We start from the raw sequence: 18,162 nt of genomic DNA, 5'->3' as shown, positions 1-18,162 counted from the left end.
GTGCCAGGAACGAGCCAAACCTCTGAGCTGAGAACCAGTACACCCTCTGCCCCGGAAACAAGCCCAATCTATGTGCCGAGAACCAGCCCAACCTCTGTGCAGGAATCCAGCAGAACCTCTGTGCCAAGACTGAGCACAACCACGGTGCCTGGAACCAGCCCAAGCTCAGTACCAGGGAGCAGCCCAACCTCTGAGGTGAGAACCAGGACCACCTCTGTGCCAGAAACAAGCCCAACATCTGTGCATGAAACCAGCAGGACCTCTGTGCCAGGCACCAGCCCAACCTCTGTGCAGGAAAGCAGTAGAACCTCTGTGCCGAGACCCAAAACAACCACGGTGCCTGGAACCAGCCCAAGCTCTGTACCAGGGAGCAGCCCAACCTCTGAGGTGAGAACCAGGACCACCTCTGTGCCAGGAACAAGCCCAACATCTGTGCCCGAAACCCGCAGGACCTCTGTGCCAGGCACCAGCCCAACCTCTGTGCAGGAAACCAGCTCAACTGCTGTGCACAGACCTGGCACAACCTCAGCTCCTATAATCAGTACCACTTCGGCTCCTGCCCCTGAGATAACCCACAGCCCACCTGTGACCAACAAATGCCGCCCAAGGTGCAACTGGACCAAGTGGTTCGATGTGGAACTCCCGTCCCCTGGGCCCCAGGGTGGAGAGAATGAAACCTACAGCAATATCCTCAGAAGTGGAGAGAGAATCTGCCACCGGCCTGAGTACATCACCCACCTGGAGTGCCGCGCCGAGAGCCGCCCTGAGGTCAGCATCGACCAGCTGGGCCAGGTGGTTCAGTGTGACCCTGACGTGGGCCTGGTGTGCCGGAACCAGGACCAGGAGGGCCCGGACAGGGCGTGCCTCAACTACGAGATCCGTGTGCTGTGCTGTGAGCCCCGAGAAGACTGCACGACCCAGACACCTGTCACACATCCCAGCACCTCGAGCGTGAGCATCCATAGCCATGAGACCACCTCCCACGTGGCCATGTCCAGGACAACCACTCTTCTAGAAACCAGCCCGACCTCTGTGCAAGGAACCAGCCCAACATCTGAGGAGACAACAAAGACCACCTCTGTTCCAGGTACCAGCCCGACCTCTGTGCAGGAAACCAGCAGGACCTCTGTGCCGAGACTGAGAACCACCACAGTGCCTGCCCCAAGCCCAACCTCTGTGCAGGAAACCAGCAGGACCTCTGTGCCAGGAACCAGCCCAAGCTCTGTGCAGGAAACCAGTAGAACCTCTGTGCCGAGACTGAGCACAACCACAGTGCCAGGAACCAGCCATACCTCTGTGCCAGGAACGAGTCTAACCTCTGTGCACGAAACTAGCAGAACCTCTGTGCCAAGAACCAGCCCAACCTCTGTGCATGAAACCAGCAGAACCTCTGTGCCGAGACTTAGCACAACCACGGGGCGTGCAACCAGCCCAACCTCGGTGCTAGGAACCAGCAGGACCTCTGTGCCAGGGACCAGCCCAACCTCTGTGCAGGAAACCAGCCCAACATCTAAGGATAGAACCAGGACCACTTCTGTGCCAGGCACCAGCCCGAAATCTGTGCACGAAACCAGCAGAACCTCTGTGCCGAGACCGAGCACAACCATGGTTCCTGGAATAAGACCTACCTCTGTGCCAGGCAGCAGACCAACCTCTGTGAAGGAAACCAGCCCAACATCTGAGGTGAGAACCAAGACCACCTCTGTGCCAAGACTGAGAACAACTACTCGGTCTGTAACCAGCCCAACCTCTGTGCCCAGAACCAGTAGGACCCCGGTGCCAGGCACCAGACCAACCTCTCTGCAGGAAACCAGCAGAACTTCTGTGCCAAGACTGAGCACAACCATGGTGCCTGCGCCCAGCCCAAACTCTGTGCCAGGAACTAGCCCAACCTCTTCGCCTAGAACCAGCCCGACCTCTTCGCCTGGAACCAGCAGGACCTCTGTGCCAGGGACCAGCCTGACTTCGGTGCCTGAAACGAGCCCAACATCTGAGGAGAGAACCAGGACCACCTCTGTGCCTAGAACCAGTAGGACCCCTGTGCCAGGCACCAGCCCAACCTCTCTACAGGAAACCAGCAGAACCTCTGTGCCGAGACAGAGCACAACCATGGGGCCTAGAACCATCCCAAGCTCTGTGCCAGGAAGCAGCCCAACCTCTGTACAGGAAACCAGCAGGACCTCTGTGCCGAGACTGAGCACAACCATGGTGCCAGGAACCAGCCCAACCTCTGTGCCAGGAACCAGCAGGACCTATGTGCCAGGGACCAGCCCAACCTCTGTGCACGAAACAAGCAGAACCTCTGTGCCGAGACTGAGCTCAACCATGGGGCCTGCAACTAGCCCAACCTCGGTGCCAGGAACCAGCAGGACCTATGTGCCAGGGACCAGCCCGACCTCTGTGCAGGATACCAGCAGAACCTCTGTGCCGAGACTGAGCACAACCATGGTTGCTAGAACCAGCCCTACCTCTGTGCCAGGCAGAAGCCCGACCTCTGTGCAGGACACCAGCCCAACATCTGAGGAGAGAACTAGGACCACCTCTGTGCCAGGCACCAGCCCAACCTCTGTGCCTGAAAACAGTCCAACATCTGAGGAGAGAACCAGGACCACCTCTGTGCCAAGAACGAGCCCAACCTCTGTGCAGGAAACCAGCAGAACCTCTGTACCGAGACTGAGCACAACCACGGTTCCTAGAACAAGACCCACCTCTCTGCCAGGCAGCAGACCAACCTCTGTGCAGGAAACCAGCCTAACATCTGAGGTGAGAATCAGGACCACCTCTGTGCAAAGAACGAGCCTAACTTCTGTGCAGGAAACCAGCAGAACCTCGGTGCCAAGACTGAGCACGACCATAAGGCCAGCAACCAGCCCAACCTCTGTCCAGGAAACCAGCTCAACTGCTGTGCACAGACCCGGCACAACCTCAGCTCCTATAATCAGCACCACTTCGGTTCCTGCCCCTGAGATAACCCACAGCCCACCCGTGACCAACAAATGCCGCCCAAGGTGCAACTGGACCAAGTGGTTCGATGTGGAACTCCCGTCCCCCGGGCCCCAGGGTGGAGAGAATGAAACCTACAGCAATATCCTCAGAAGTGGAGAGAGAATCTGCCACCAGCCTGAGTACATCACCCACCTGGAGTGCCGCGCCGAGAGCCGCCCTGAGGTCAGCATCGACCAGCTGGGCCAGGTGGTGAAGTGCGATCCCGACGTGGGCCTGGTGTGCCGGAACCAGGACCAGGAGGGCCCGGACAGGGCGTGCCTCAACTACGAGATCCGTGTGCTGTGCTGTGAGCCCCGAGAAGACTGCACGACCCAGACACCTGTCACACATCCCAGCACCTCGAGCGTGAGCATCCATAGCCATGAGACCACCTCCCACGTGGCCATGTCCAGGACAACCACTCTTCCAGAAACCAGCCCGACCTCTGTGCAAGGAACCAGCCCAACATCTGAGGAGACAACAAAGACCACCTCTGTTCCAGGTACCAGCCCGACCTCTGTGCAGGAAACCAGCAGGACCTCTGTGCCGAGACTGAGAACCACCACAGTGCCTGCCCCAAGCCCAACCTCTGTGCAGGAAACCAGCAGGACCTCTGTGCCAGGAACCAGCCCAAGCTCTGTGCAGGAAACCAGTAGAACCTCTGTGCCGAGACTGAGCACAACCACAGTGCCAGGAACCAGCCATACCTCTGTGCCAGGAACGAGTCTAACCTCTGTGCACGAAACTAGCAGAACCTCTGTGCCAAGAACCAGCCCAACCTCTGTGCATGAAACCAGCAGAACCTCTGTGCCGAGACTTAGCACAACCACGGGGCGTGCAACCAGCCCAACCTCGGTGCTAGGAACCAGCAGGACCTCTGTGCCAGGGACCAGCCCAACCTCTGTGCAGGAAACCAGCCCAACATCTAAGGATAGAACCAGGACCACTTCTGTGCCAGGCACCAGCCCGAAATCTGTGCACGAAACCAGCAGAACCTCTGTGCCGAGACCGAGCACAACCATGGTTCCTGGAATAAGACCTACCTCTGTGCCAGGCAGCAGACCAACCTCTGTGAAGGAAACCAGCCCAACATCTGAGGTGAGAACCAAGACCACCTCTGTGCCAAGACTGAGAACAACTACTCGGTCTGTAACCAGCCCAACCTCTGTGCCCAGAACCAGTAGGACCCCGGTGCCAGGCACCAGACCAACCTCTCTGCAGGAAACCAGCAGAACTTCTGTGCCAAGACTGAGCACAACCATGGTGCCTGCGCCCAGCCCAAACTCTGTGCCAGGAACTAGCCCAACCTCTTCGCCTAGAACCAGCCCGACCTCTTCGCCTGGAACCAGCAGGACCTCTGTGCCAGGGACCAGCCTGACTTCGGTGCCTGAAACGAGCCCAACATCTGAGGAGAGAACCAGGACCACCTCTGTGCCTAGAACCAGTAGGACCCCTGTGCCAGGCACCAGCCCAACCTCTCTACAGGAAACCAGCAGAACCTCTGTGCCGAGACAGAGCACAACCATGGGGCCTAGAACCATCCCAAGCTCTGTGCCAGGAAGCAGCCCAACCTCTGTACAGGAAACCAGCAGGACCTCTGTGCTGAGACTGAGCACAACCATGGTGCCAGGAACCAGCCCAACCTCTGTGCCAGGAACCAGCAGGACCTATGTGCCAGGGACCAGCCCAACCTCTGTGCACGAAACAAGCAGAACCTCTGTGCCGAGACTGAGCTCAACCATGGGGCCTGCAACTAGCCCAACCTCGGTGCCAGGAACCAGCAGGACCTATGTGCCAGGGACCAGCCCGACCTCTGTGCAGGATACCAGCAGAACCTCTGTGCCGAGACTGAGCACAACCATGGTTGCTAGAACCAGCCCTACCTCTGTGCCAGGCAGAAGCCCGACCTCTGTGCAGGACACCAGCCCAACATCTGAGGAGAGAACTAGGACCACCTCTGTGCCAGGCACCAGCCCAACCTCTGTGCCTGAAAACAGTCCAACATCTGAGGAGAGAACCAGGACCACCTCTGTGCCAAGAACGAGCCCAACCTCTGTGCAGGAAACCAGCAGAACCTCTGTACCGAGACTGAGCACAACCACGGTTCCTAGAACAAGACCCACCTCTCTGCCAGGCAGCAGACCAACCTCTGTGCAGGAAACCAGCCTAACATCTGAGGTGAGAATCAGGACCACCTCTGTGCAAAGAACGAGCCTAACTTCTGTGCAGGAAACCAGCAGAACCTCGGTGCCAAGACTGAGCACGACCATAAGGCCAGCAACCAGCCCAACCTCTGTCCAGGAAACCAGCTCAACTGCTGTGCACAGACCCGGCACAACCTCAGCTCCTATAATCAGCACCACTTCGGTTCCTGCCCCTGAGATAACCCACAGCCCACCCGTGACCAACAAATGCCGCCCAAGGTGCAACTGGACCAAGTGGTTCGATGTGGAACTCCCGTCCCCCGGGCCCCAGGGTGGAGAGAATGAAACCTACAGCAATATCCTCAGAAGTGGAGAGAGAATCTGCCACCGGCCTGAGTACATCACCCACCTGGAGTGCCGCGCCGAGAGCCGCCCTGAGGTCAGCATCGACCAGCTGGGCCAGGTGGTGAAGTGCGATCCCGACGTGGGCCTGGTGTGCCGGAACCAGGACCAGGAGGGCCCGGACAGGGCGTGCCTCAACTACGAGATCCGTGTGCTGTGCTGTGAGCCCCGAGAAGACTGCACAACCCAGACACCTGTCACACATCCCAGCACCTCGAGCGTGAGCACCCGCAGCCACAAGACCACCTCCCACGTGGCCACATTCAGGATAACCACTCTCCCAGAAACCAGCCCGACCTCTGTGCAGGAAACCAGCAAAACCTCTGTGCTGAGACTGACCACCAACACGGTGCTTGCAACCAGCCCAACCTCTGTGCCAGGAACCAGCCCAACATCTGAGGAGAGAACCAAAACCACCTCTGTGCCAGGCACCAGACCGACCTCTGTGCATAAAACCAGCCCAACATCTGAGGTGAGAACCAGGTCCAGCTTTGTGCCAGAAACGAGACCAACCTCTGTGCAGGAAACCAGCAGAACCTCTGTGCCAAGACTGAGAACAACTACGGGGCCTGGAACCACCCCAACCTCTGTGCGAAAAACCTGCAGAACCTCTATGCCTGCCACCAGCCCAACCTCTGTGCAGGAAACCAGCAGGACCTCTGTCCCGAGACTGAGCACGACCACAGTGCCAGGAACCAGCCCAACCTCTGTGCCGGGAACGAGCCTAACCTCTGTGCACGAAACCAGCAGAACCTCTGTGCCAGGAACCAGCCCCATCTCTGTGCCAAGCACCAGCCCAACATCTGAGGAGAGAACCAGGACCACCTCTGTGCCACGCACTAGCACAACCTCTGTGCAGGAAACCAGCAGAACCTCTGTACCGAGACCGAGCACAACCACGGTTCCTAGAACAAGACCCACCTCTATGCCAGGCACCAGACCAACCTCTGTGCAAGAAAGCAGCCCAACATCTGAGGTGAGAGCCAGGACCACCTCTGTGCCAAGAACAACCCCAACCTCTGTGCAGGAAACCAGCAGAACCTCTGTGCCAAGACTGAGCACAACTACTTGGCCTGGAACCAGTGCAACCTCTGTGCCGGAAACCCACAGAACCTCTGTGCCGAGACTGAGAACAACCATGGTTCCTAGAACAAGACCCACCTCTGTGCCAGGCACCAGCCCAACCTCTATGCAGGAAACCAGCAGGACCTCTGTGCCAAGACTGAGCACAACCACGGGACCTGGAACCAGCCGCACCTCTGTGCCGAGAACCAGCAGGACACCTGTGCCAGGCAGCAGTCCAACTTCTCTGCAGGAAACCAGCAGAACCTCTGTGCCGAGACTGAGCACAAACATTCAGCCTGGAACCAGCCCCACCTCTGTGCCCAGAACCAGCAGGACCCCTGAGCCAGGCACCAGCCTGACCTCTGTGCAGGAAACCAGCAGAACCTCTGTGCCAAGACTGAGCACAACCACTCGGCCTGTAACCAGCCCAACCTCTGTCCCAGGAACAAGGCTGACCACTGTGCACGAAGCCAGCAGGACCTCTGTGCCGAGACTGAGCAAAACCACAGTGCCTGCAACCAGCCCTGCCTCTGTGCCACGCACCAGCCTGACCTCTGTGCCTGAAACCAGCCCAACATCTGAGGAGAGAACCAGGACCACGTCTGTGCCAGGTATCAGCACAACATCTATGCAGGAAACCGGCAGAACTTCTGTGTCGAGACTGAGAACAACCACGGTTCCTAGATCAAGACCCACCTCTGTGCCAGGAACCAGCAGGACCTCCGTGCCAGGTACCAGTCCAATCTCTGTCCAGGAAACCAGCTCAACGGCTGTGCACAGACCTGGCACAACCTTAGCTCCTACAATCAGCACCACCTCAGTTCCTGCCCCTGAGACAACCCACAGCCCACCCGTGACCAACAAATGCCGCCCAAGGTGCAACTGGACCAAGTGGTTCGATGTGGAACTCCCATCCCCTGGGCCCCAGGGTGGAGAGAATGAAACCTACAGCAATATCCTCAGAAGTGGAGAGAGAATCTGCCACCGGCCTGAGTACATCACCCACCTGGAGTGCCGCGCCAAGAGCCGCCCTGAGGTCAGCACCGACCAGCTGGGCCAGGTGGTGAAGTGCGACCCCGACGTGGGCCTGGTGTGCCGGAACCAGGACCAGGAGGGCCCGGACAGGGCGTGCCTCAACTACGAGATCCGTGTGCTGTGCTGTGAGCCCCGAGATGACTGCACGACCCAGACACCTGTCACACATCCTAGCACCTGGAGCGTGAGCACCCGCAGCCATGAGACCACCTCTCACGTGGCCTCATCCAGGACAATCTCTGTGCTGCAAACCAGCCCGACCTCTGGGCCGGGAACCAGCCCAACCTCTCTGCAGGAAACCAGCAGAACCTCTGTGACCCCCCATGTGACTTCATCTACCAATCGGTCACCCCCTCCACAATCCACTTCCTTGGCGCCTACTGTGAAGTCGCTCAGCTCCCCAGCATCCTCCCCCTCGACCTGCTATTGCAACATTTCCCAGAAAATCTACCCAGCGGGTATGTGACTTCTGCCTGTGGTGTGTGATGTGTGCTGAGTCTGGTCCCTGGTGTCCCATCCAGAAAAAGCCACCGTGTAATGGAGTGGGTTGTCTCTCTGACAGGGCTCGATGTTTTCTAGGGGACTGACAGTAAGCCCTCTTTGAGGATTTACTCCGTTTGCATCTGGGTCAGAAGGCCACCTTCCGGATTGGCCCTCCAGTGGACCACCCGCCCTGTCAGAGCCACTGCCCGCTGCCCCTCCTCAAGCACGGCTCTGCTAACGCCCTCCTCTCCCTTCATCTCGCAGGATCCACCATTTACCAACAGACCGACCTCGATGGCCACTGCTATTCCGCAGTGTGCAGCCTGGACTGCCACGTGGTCAGGTGGAGCAACGACACCTGCCCCACCAGCGTGTCGCCTCCCGCCCCCTCTACCTCCTCGCCTGGGTCGTCCCCTTCGGCCCCTGTGCCTGACACTAAGCATGGATGCTCAAAATTTGTCCCCCCAAGAACGGTAACCTCCCCCTTCCAGCCCTTCTTGAGGGGCTCAGGGGCTAGCCCAGAGACCTCCAGAGTCTTTCCAGTTAGGTGACTTCAAGTGGGTGTGGAAGTGGGTGACCCCTGGCCAATGCAGGCTGACCATTGGGAAGTGGCCAGTTCTGGTCCTCCAGGGCTTCTAGTCGGGGGTGCCCGTCAGGGAGCCAGGAGTGTGGGCTCGAGGTTGAGACTCTGCTAGTTGCATACGACCAGAGGCCAGAGCGGGGTCGGTGGTCTGGACGGGGCCAGACAGCCAAGGAGGGTGTGGGGGATTGAGCAGAGCCAGGTGCGGGGGACAGGGTGGAAATGTGCTGAGAGGAGGGGCAACCTTCATAGCCGGAGACCCTCCTGGCCAGTTGGCCCTGCGTGTTGGTAGGGGCCGGGAGGGGACCTGGCGTGAATGCTGGGCCCTAGGGTACAGCCCTGGTCCCGGTCCCCTGCCGGCCTCTCTCTGGGGAGGCTGCAGGCATCACAAGTCCCGAGAGCCGAGGGGAGGCCTGGGGTTGGCGCCCAGCGGGGGAGGCCCTGCAGCTGTCTCTGCTTCCACAGAAAGGTGAAACCTGGAACACGCCCAACTGCACTCAGACCACCTGTGAGGGCAACAACGTCACCACCGTGCGGCCACGCCAGTGCCCGAAGCAGCAGGAGCCAACCTGTGCCAACGGCTACCCTGCCGTAAAGGTGGCCGACCAGGATGGCTGCTGCCCGCACTACCAGTGCCAGTGTGAGCAGGCGAGCCGGGCCGGGCGGCGGGGCTGGGAGGGGGCTGTGCTGAGGCAGGACCAGACAGAATGGGGTTGGACACCGGGAAGGACTTCCCAACAGTGAGGCGGGGGATGAGTGGTGACCAGCACCCTCCGGGGGTGTAGGGTGGGATCCTGCCAGAGCCCCAGAGCCCCCGGCAGTGCCAGGCAGGAGAAGTGGAGCGGTCTGGCCCCACCTCTCAGGCCCACCAAGCACCTAACGGGCAGAGTTCTGGTGGGTGCTGGGCGTGTGGGTCCCCATGATGAGCCCGCGCAGCCTCCCCTGCCTCCCAAGGTGATGGGGACAGATGTGAGCTTTGGGGGGGCCCGGGCGGGGTGGCAGAGGCCCTGCATAAGGTGGGTCCTGGCGTCCGCAGGTGTGTGCAGCGGCTGGGGTGACCCCCACTACATCACCTTCGACGGGACCTACTACACCTTCCTGGACAACTGCACGTATGTGCTGGTGCAGCAGATCGTGCCCGTGTACGGCCACTTCCGCGTGCTCATCAACAACTACTTCTGCGACGCCGAGGATGGGCTGTCCTGCCCGCAGTCCATCATTGTCGAGTACCAGCAGGACCGCGTTGTGCTGACCCGCAAGCCAGTCCGTGGGGTGATGACCAATGAGGTGGGGACACCCGCCTGCAGCTCCCACGTGTGCAGGGTGGGCAGGGCGGGGGCAAGTGGAGCTGACCACCCACCCTCACTCTGTTTTCCCCTCGGTTGTGTTGCGGTGTCCAGATCATCTTCAACGGTAAGGTGGTCAGCCCGGGGTTCCAGAAAGACGGCATTGAAGTCTCTCAGATCGGCATCAAGATGTACGTGACCATCCCCGCGATCGGGGTCCAGGTCATGTTCTCCGGCCTCATCTTCTCGGTGGAGGTGCCCTTCAGCAAGTTCGCCAACAACACAGAGGGGCAGTGCGGTGAGCCCCCCGCCCTGGCCCCCCCAGCTCCTCAGACACCCGGCCCTTTCCCTGGTCATTAAATGTCAATGAGAGTGTCCAGTGTGAGAAGGGTCAGCCTTGGGTGTGGCCCGGGGGACCGCCTTCTTGGCAGGGGGTGAGGCCGCCCACATGGCACGGAGCCTGTGAGTGTCTCTGCTTTCTGGCTGCACCAAGAACGTGCCGGGCAGCACAGCACAGGGGTCCCGCTGAGGCTCGCACCTGTCCACCCTCCATGCGACCACCCCAGGGTCCGGCTTCTAGGGGAGAAAGGGAAGCACAGAGAGGTCAGGGGGTGTGGGCAGGTCCCTCAGCTGACCCATCAAGAGATGTTGGGCCGGACAGCCAGCTCTGGGACACTGTGTCCTGCAAGAGGGTGGGGGCGGCTCTGCTGTCCCAGCAGCCTGACTCCCGCCTCCCCGCCCCAGGCACCTGCACCAATGACCCCAAGGACGAGTGCCGCCTGCCCGGGGGGGAGGTGGTGTCCTCCTGCTCGGAAATGTCCGGCCACTGGAAGGTGCCAAACCCTGACCAGCCGTACTGCTACGGGCCTCCCCCAACGCCCACCGCAGGGCCCACATCCACACCCTCACCTGCCTCTTGCCCGCCTTCGCCAATCTGCCAGCTGATTCTGAGCGAGTGAGATTCCGGAGGGCCTGGGAGGTGGTGTGGGACAGGCGGGAAGAAGAGGGCCTGCAGCGGGCTCCCGAGGGAGACAGGGACTAGCGGAGGGGCGAGCCACCGTGGGCCAGCCACGGTGCAGTGCTCGGGCTCCAAGCAGAGCCGTCGCTGGTGGAATACCAGGCGCAGGGCTCTGCAGGGCCTGGCTGGCGGGTCGGCCTCTGAGGCTCTGCCGGCCAGCACACTGGGTCTGGCCAGAAGTCATCACCAGGTAGCATCCGGGTTTGCAGGGCGGAGGGGTGGCCCAGTGGAGAGTTTGGGAAAGAAATGGCCATGCTGCAGCCGACGCCCTTCCCAGTGCATGCAGACTGTCCCAGAGTGCGGGCTCACTCAGTACACTGGGGGCCCAGCGACTCCCCTCCCTCGGGGGCCTGCCCTGGGGGAAAGCCCCACGCCAGGCAGCCCCACACCAGGCAGCCCCAGCGGGAAGCTGCCCCACGACTGGTGCGTCCCGGTGCCACAGGGTCTTCGAGCCATGCCACTCCGTGATCTCCCCCAAGCCATTCTACCAAGGCTGCGTCTTCGACCAGTGCCACGTACCAGACCTGGACGTGGTGTGCTCTGGCCTGGAGCTGTATGCCTCGCTCTGCGCGTCCCATGGCATGTGCATCGACTGGAGGGGCCAGACCAACCACATGTGCCGTGAGTGTCCGCCCCAGCCTTGGGACTCCCCCGTCCTGCTGGGCAATGGCAGTCAGTGTGTGGCGAGAGGACAGACAGGCTGGGCAGACGATGAGTGGGTGGGCTCGGGTGGCCAGGGTGGGCTTCCTGAAGGAGGAGGTGGGCTGACCCCAGGGCAGAGTGCATTTGGTTCCTGGAGAGAAAGGAGGGGCTTCCAGGTGGGGCCGCCCAGGCCTGGGTGCAGAGGTGGCAGTTGTGGTTCCAACAGGCCGGGCTGTGCAGGGGCACGTGGAGCAGTGGAGCCTGAGGGGCCCAGCTTCCAGGCCAGAGCCCCAGTGCTCAGCAGACGCCCGGGGCTCGGAGGGGGGTGTCGGAGCTCACTCCTGGCTGGCGCCCTCTGGCCTCAGCTATGGCTTCTCCCTCCCCACAGCTTTCACCTGCCCTGCCGACAAGGTGTACCGGCCCTGTGGCCCGTCCAACCCCTCCCACTGCTATGGAAACGACAGCATCAGCCTCCTGTACGCACCTGCCCCCTCCCTCCCGGATCCCCCAGAGCCCTCAGGGGCCCCCGGGCTGGCCCCTCCCTGCCCTGGAGGGCACAGGGGCCAGGCCAACTGTGCGCTCCCCCGGCAGGGCCCTTCAGGACGCTGGCCCCGTCACGGAAGGCTGCTTCTGCCCAGAGAGCATGATGCTTTTCAGCACGAGCGTTGATGTCTGCGTGCCCAATGGCTGCCCTAGTACGTCCCCACGGGCCGGGCTTGGGGCTGGCAGGGTGCACCCTCCACCTGAGTGCCAGGACACACTGCCCCCTTGGGGTCTGTGCTTCTCAGTCAGACCCTAGGTCCACCTCAGCCCCTGAAGTGGGTCCTGCCCCTGAGGGGCTAGGGGCTGTGGCTGCCCAGCAGTGACCTCCACCTCTCTCCCTGCAGGATGCCTGGGGCCCCACGGGGAGCCTGTAGAGGTGAGTGTGGCAGGCTTGGGGACCAGGGGCTTCATTTCAGCGCCAGAGGCTCAGAGGAGGGGCAGCGAGGGGACAAGACTTCCCCAGCAAGACTCAGGAGGCCTCAGTGGGCAGGAGCCCTCGGCCCTGGAAGAGTGTGTGGTTGCTGGCTGACCTCCACTGGGGGCCCCTCCTGCTCTGCTCGGACATTGTAAAGGCGGAGGTGGTGGGGACAGGGGCCAGTCACCCGCACAGCCCTCACCCGCCATGTCTCCTGGTCCCCGGGGGTCTCCACCACCCCGCACTTGAAGCCCCTTCCCTCAGGTTACCCCACGGTCCCTCAGCCGTGGCCTCCCTGCCCCCCCTCCCAGCTGCAGCTGCCCCCGGGACAGGCAGGGGACCAACGGCCGGGGCTCACGTGTGCCTCCCCTTGCAGCCCGGCCACAACGTCAGCATCGACTGCCAGGAGTGCACCTGCAACGGGAGCACGTGGAGGATGAGCTGCCGCAGCCAGCCCTGCCCACCGCCCCCCACCTGCTCCGCACCCGGCCTCGTGCCTGTGCCAGCGGCCCCAGAGGCCGGCCAGTGCTGTCCTCACTACAGCTGTGGTGAGCGCCGGGCTCGGCGGGGGACAGGCCGCTGCTCCCATGCCTGTGGGGGTCACACACGCACTGGCCCAGGGCTGGCTGGCTTTGCCCAGGAGGGTCCTGTGTGCTGGCACCTGGGAGTGGGGCACAACCAAGGAGGATGGGGGCAGCACCCCCCCACTGCAGCCTCATCTGGTGACCCCAGCTGGCATGCTCTGGGAGTGTGGGTGTGCCAGGGAGGGCAGGGGGCTCCTCTACCCAGGCTGACAGGAAGCCTTGTCCCCAGGGTGGCCCACGCCCCCTGGAGAGCCCACCACCAGCCCCCTGGGCGGTCAGCACTCCTGGAGACCCCTGGGGGTGACATTAAGGCCGGGGAGGGGGGAGAATGTGTGCAGAGCGGGATGCAGGTCCCCTGAGCGGCCCCTTCCTGCCCTCCACAGTCTGCAACAGCAGCCACTGCCCTGCACCTCTGGACTGTCCTAAAGGGTCCCGTCTGATCCTGACATACGAAGAGGGGGCCTGCTGCCCGAGGCAGAACTGCAGTGAGTGTCCCGGCCCAGTGGCCCACACGGTGCCAGGCCGGTCCCTGACCATCTCTCCAGGCCACATGTTGGCGCTGCAGGCTGGGCACCCAGCCTCGCTCGGGGGTGAAACCAGAGGAGTGGAGGCTTGCCCACCGCTGGCCTGTCGCCCCGGGGCTGGGACACTCTAGCGATAAGTGTGGGCGCATGTGTGCTCAGGAGGCCGGCGGTGGTGGGAATGGGGCAGGGCAGGAGGGCTGGATGAGGTGAGGGCGGGGTGGGGGTGCGGGAGGCTGAGGGCGGGTCTCGTGACAAGAGTGGCTGTGTGTCTCCTGAACAGGCTGGACCGTCTGCAGTGTCAATGGTACCTTGTACCAGGTAGGAACCCGCCGAGGTCAGGACCCCTGGGGAGCACGGGAGACTGCCAGCTTCTCCCCGAGACTGGGTCTCCCAGCAGCGCCTGGGCCCCTGCGGGTTCAGTGGGGAGGGACTCTGGAGAAGCCATGGGCTCTCCTGGGACCACAACTCAGGTCCCGATGTGACAAGGCCTCCTAGCCTCAGTTTCTCCCAGCCGGCCCCTCTAGAGCACGTGACCTCCATGGAGGCACAGCCTCGAGGCTCTGCCAGGAGGTGCCACCGAGGGTCACCCCAGGGTGACAGGTCGGCCCAGTGGGGGCTAGGCCTGGACGAGAAGGCAGGGGCCCCAGGCCCGGTCGAGCTCACTAACGCTGCCCGCACTGACTTTCCCCAGCCTGGCACTGTGGTCTCCTCAAACCTGTGTGAAACCTGCAGGTGTGAGGTGCCCGGCGGCGCCCAGTCGGACACGTTCGTGATCAGCTGTGAGACCCAGATCTGCAACACCTACTGCCCCGTGGTGAGTGCCCACTGACACCCCGCTGCCCCTGCGCCCCCTGAGCACCCGGCCGGGGCTCAGGCCGCACGTCCATCCCTCCTCTCCAGGGCTTCGAGTACCAGGCTCGGAGCGGGCAGTGCTGTGGTGTGTGCGTGCAGGTGGCCTGCTTCACGAACGCCAGTGACAGCTCTGTCCACCTCTTCTACGTGAGTAGTGGCTACAGGGGGCAGCTGGGGGGCCTCTGGGCCTTGGGGTGAGTCCTGGGTGGGGTGGCCCACGGGATCCAGATAGGCTGGGGGCAGAGCCACTACACTCCCCTACCAGGTGTTCCAGGGAGGCTGGGGCCCAGGGCCAGGCCTCCCCATACGGAGAGCCTGTGAGGTGCACATTGACAGTGGGGGCTGAGTAGGCAGGGTCCTGGCATTGGGGCCCCTGGGCAGCCGTCATTGCAGGACATACACCTGCCCAAGTCCAGGGGGACCACCTGGAAGCCCACAGACTAGGGGGACAGACAGACAGATGCGGGGCCCTCCCTGCCGCAGAGGGAGGGACACTCACCCTGCTGGCCGGGCCTTCTTGCAGCCTGGCAAGTCCTGGTCAGACCCTGGAGACCCCTGTGTGACGTACGAGTGTGAGAAGTACCAGGACGGGCTTGTGGTGGTGACCACAAAGAAGGCGTGCCCTCAACTCACCTGTCCCTCCGTGAGTTCTAGGAGCCCCCTCCCCCCTTTGCCCAGTGTGGGCCGACAGGCCTGAGCTCCTGGACGGGAGTGGGGAGCCGCCCCTGCAGCGCCGGCATGAGCCTGGCCCGGCGCCCCCATTCCCCCACTTGTGGGTGGGCTTCTGAGAGGCCTCCTTGGCACTAATGGCACCCCCTCTGCCGGCACAGGACCAGGCTCGGCTGAGCGAGGATGGCTGCTGCCTCTCCTGTCCCCCGCCCCAACCCCAGACGAGTGAGTGGGCATGGCCCCTGGGGGTGGGGGCTGACTCCCGCCTGGGAGGCCCGGCTAGTCCTGACCTTCTGCACCGCCTCCCGTGTCCTCCCCAGGTTTGGCCTGCACTGTCCACGAGGAGCACGAGGTGATCCAGCAGCAGGGCTGCAACTCCTCGGGGCCCGTGCGCCTTGCCTACTGCCGGGGCAACTGTGGGGACACCACCTCCATGTACGTGAGCCCCTCACTCAGCCTGGCGCAGACCCCGTCTCCCCCGACCCCCAGAGGGCTCCAGTGGGGCAGGGTTCAGAGAAGATGTAACTGACATGTGGCACTGTCGGGCTGCCCAGGGCTCAGGGTGCTGGGCAGATGAGGGGTGGGACCATGAAGGGGCAGGAAGGGGGAGCGGTAATTACGACCACAAGTGGCCCGAGGGGGAGGCAAGGGGCAAGCTGTGGGGTTTGGAGGCCTTGCTGAGGGGCTGGGGCCAGGGTCCAGAGGCCTGTTTGGAATCAGGCTCCTCTGTTTACTAAGACCCCAGACTCAGTGTCCCCCTTGGGGACTTGCTGGAGCTGGGCCTACAGGCTAGCGAGAGCCCACCATGCGTCCCCCCCAGCCCTCTGATCAGCTGCGGCATGCTGTCAGCCACAGGAGCGTTTACACCACAGCAATGGGCACATGAGAGCTGTTTGTTACCTCCGGCCAGCGCACCTCTGGGAGCTTATCGGCTGCAAGCTGGCTGGGTGGTGACTGCTGGGGTCTGCAGCTGGTGGGCTCGGGGCAGCTGCCGGCGTGGCACCTGGCTGAGCGGGCCCTGCCCACAGGTACTCCCTGGAGGCCAACGCAGTGGAGCGCAGCTGCAAGTGCTGCCAGGAGCTGCGGGTCTCACTGAGGAACGTGACCCTGCACTGCGCCGATGGCTCCAGCCGGGCCTTCAGCTACCCCCAGGTGGAGGAGTGCGGCTGCGTGGGCCTGCACTGCGACTCCCACGGTGACCGCTCAGAGGAGCTGGGGCCCGTGCAGAGCAGAGCAGAGCAGAGCCAGGAGAGAAAGCAGACGCGCCAGAGAAGAGGGGCCCAGGGGCCTGGGCCCCACCAGTAGACGCCCGGCGCCCTGTCCTCAGGGCCCAGGGTGGCGTCCCTCCTGGACTCACCAACAGGGACGTCCTCTATTCCCTGTGATCTCAGCTTCCAAGGCCAGTGGAACCTGAGCCCTCGTCCGGGTGACCTGAGTCTAGGATGCACTGTCCACCTACCTCTTCCCTCTCCAGGGTCCAGCGGGCCCTGGACATGCAGTGGCTCTGACCGACTTGCAGCCACCTGCTCGGGACCAGCCTGGGGCAGGCAGGCTCCTCTGGCCGTGGGTCCAGCCTGCTCTTCCAGACTTAAGTACCACATAAGGGTCTTATCAATGATGGTCACTCGGACATGGTGATTGGCTGCTCAGCCGGCCGCCAGGAAGCAAAGCCTCCCCTATCTCGGCCCTGGGCCAGTTTCATAAATATACTTGGAGAATTTTGCAAATCATGAACTCTGTGTGATTTTTAAGCTTGTCCATAGAACCCAGGAACGGGGTGGGGGCAGACCTGGGAAGAGGCCAGCTGCCCCACACTGGGCAGCCTGGGGAGGGCCACCTGCTGCCTCCGTCTGCTGGTGGGAGAGCGTCCATCCACTGGGACGGACAGAGGGAGTGAGTGGAGGAGTGGATGAGGGAGAGTGTGCCCTGCCCTGGGCTTCAGAACGTTTACGTACCCAGCTGACCACATCAGACGCAAGAGGGCTGCACCTGGTGGACGGAGCCTCCTGGGGGAGCCTCCATCTCCCTCCACAAAGCTTCTGGACCCGCCCATCACACAGATGCTGAGCTTGGTGTGTGTGTGCGTGTGCACAGGGAGGCCCCCGGGAGACCAATGCCCCGCAGAGGGGTGGACGCCACCTCAGGAGTCTATCACTCCCCTTGCCCGGCCACCCTCACCCCTGCCCTGACAACATCTATATTCCTAAAGCCTGCCCGTCTTCCTTGGGTGGAGGGGGAGCCCCCACACTCCCAGCAACATGCCGGCCTCAAGCTGATCCTCGGCCCCCCAGGAGCACCAGGAGGGTGGGCAGGGCTGGCCCCTCGCTCGGAGGAGCTGGCCGGGGCTCTGGAGGCAGTGCAGGGCGGGGGTGGGGTGTGGAGGGAGCCCACCACTTGGACAGGACCAGCACAAGGAGCAAAGAGGGGCAGGGCCAGGGAAACCCGTGGTCAGCCCCGGGTCCAGGCCGTGTCCTGCACAGGGCTTCCCAGGGGGTCCCGAGCTCCCCCAGCCCGAGTGTGGGGAGGGGGCACTCAGAGCTGACCAGCCAACAGGGCCAGGCGGCAGCTTGCTGACCCTGGTCATTGCTGGGACATCGGACTGGGCTGGACACTGAGGGGGAGGGGGACTGGCAGGCTGGACAGTGTCAGCCACAGGGGTACATCCTGTGGATGGACACTGGGCAGGGGGCAGATGCCCAACCAGGTGTCCTCCGTGACAGCAAGATGGGATGGGCTCACTGTCCTCCTGCCTGCACCACAAAGGGAAACTGAGGCCCGGGGAGGGCGGAGTGCCGCAGGTCAGCAGCAAGGACACAGGAAGCTGGTCCCACGTCCCCTCGTCTGGGTGGGCAATTTGCCCCGCCCTCGTCCTGGAATTAGATGCCCACTGCCTCCACCTCACACTGCCTCACTTACAAGACCCATGTCGGCCTGG

The 18,162-nt window shown here is 62.6% G+C and overlaps 1 protein-coding gene across 1 annotated transcript in view; it reads left to right on the top strand.

Moving 5' to 3' along the window:
- Positions 1-16,532, top strand: part of LOC131395866 (mucin-5AC-like) — a 36,592-nt gene extending 20,060 nt beyond the window's left edge. The window contains exons 36-63 of the mRNA XM_058527672.1: positions 568-1,128; positions 1,905-1,968; positions 2,167-2,330; positions 2,968-3,432; positions 3,472-3,840; positions 5,368-5,959; positions 6,055-6,216; positions 6,559-6,672; positions 6,727-6,864; positions 7,208-8,089; positions 8,379-8,587; positions 9,160-9,334; positions 9,731-9,981; positions 10,095-10,278; positions 10,725-10,935; positions 11,441-11,619; positions 12,029-12,116; positions 12,232-12,335; positions 12,528-12,559; positions 12,975-13,146; positions 13,566-13,667; positions 13,987-14,024; positions 14,398-14,520; positions 14,607-14,705; positions 15,082-15,201; positions 15,389-15,452; positions 15,548-15,662; positions 16,256-16,532. Coding sequence (XP_058383655.1) covers positions 568-1,128; positions 1,905-1,968; positions 2,167-2,330; positions 2,968-3,432; positions 3,472-3,840; positions 5,368-5,959; positions 6,055-6,216; positions 6,559-6,672; positions 6,727-6,864; positions 7,208-8,089; positions 8,379-8,587; positions 9,160-9,334; positions 9,731-9,981; positions 10,095-10,278; positions 10,725-10,935; positions 11,441-11,619; positions 12,029-12,116; positions 12,232-12,335; positions 12,528-12,559; positions 12,975-13,146; positions 13,566-13,667; positions 13,987-14,024; positions 14,398-14,520; positions 14,607-14,705; positions 15,082-15,201; positions 15,389-15,452; positions 15,548-15,662; positions 16,256-16,532 — 6,054 coding nt within the window. The remainder of the gene's footprint in view (positions 1-567; positions 1,129-1,904; positions 1,969-2,166; positions 2,331-2,967; positions 3,433-3,471; positions 3,841-5,367; positions 5,960-6,054; positions 6,217-6,558; positions 6,673-6,726; positions 6,865-7,207; positions 8,090-8,378; positions 8,588-9,159; positions 9,335-9,730; positions 9,982-10,094; positions 10,279-10,724; positions 10,936-11,440; positions 11,620-12,028; positions 12,117-12,231; positions 12,336-12,527; positions 12,560-12,974; positions 13,147-13,565; positions 13,668-13,986; positions 14,025-14,397; positions 14,521-14,606; positions 14,706-15,081; positions 15,202-15,388; positions 15,453-15,547; positions 15,663-16,255) is intronic.
- The last annotated feature ends 1,630 nt before the right edge of the window (positions 16,533-18,162 follow it).

Source organism: Diceros bicornis, chromosome 31, assembly GCF_020826845.1.
Source record: "Diceros bicornis minor isolate mBicDic1 chromosome 31, mDicBic1.mat.cur, whole genome shotgun sequence".
In the NCBI taxonomy this organism is placed as follows: domain Eukaryota; kingdom Metazoa; phylum Chordata; class Mammalia; order Perissodactyla; family Rhinocerotidae; genus Diceros; species Diceros bicornis.
This window is presented reverse-complemented; position numbering and strand designations above follow the sequence as displayed.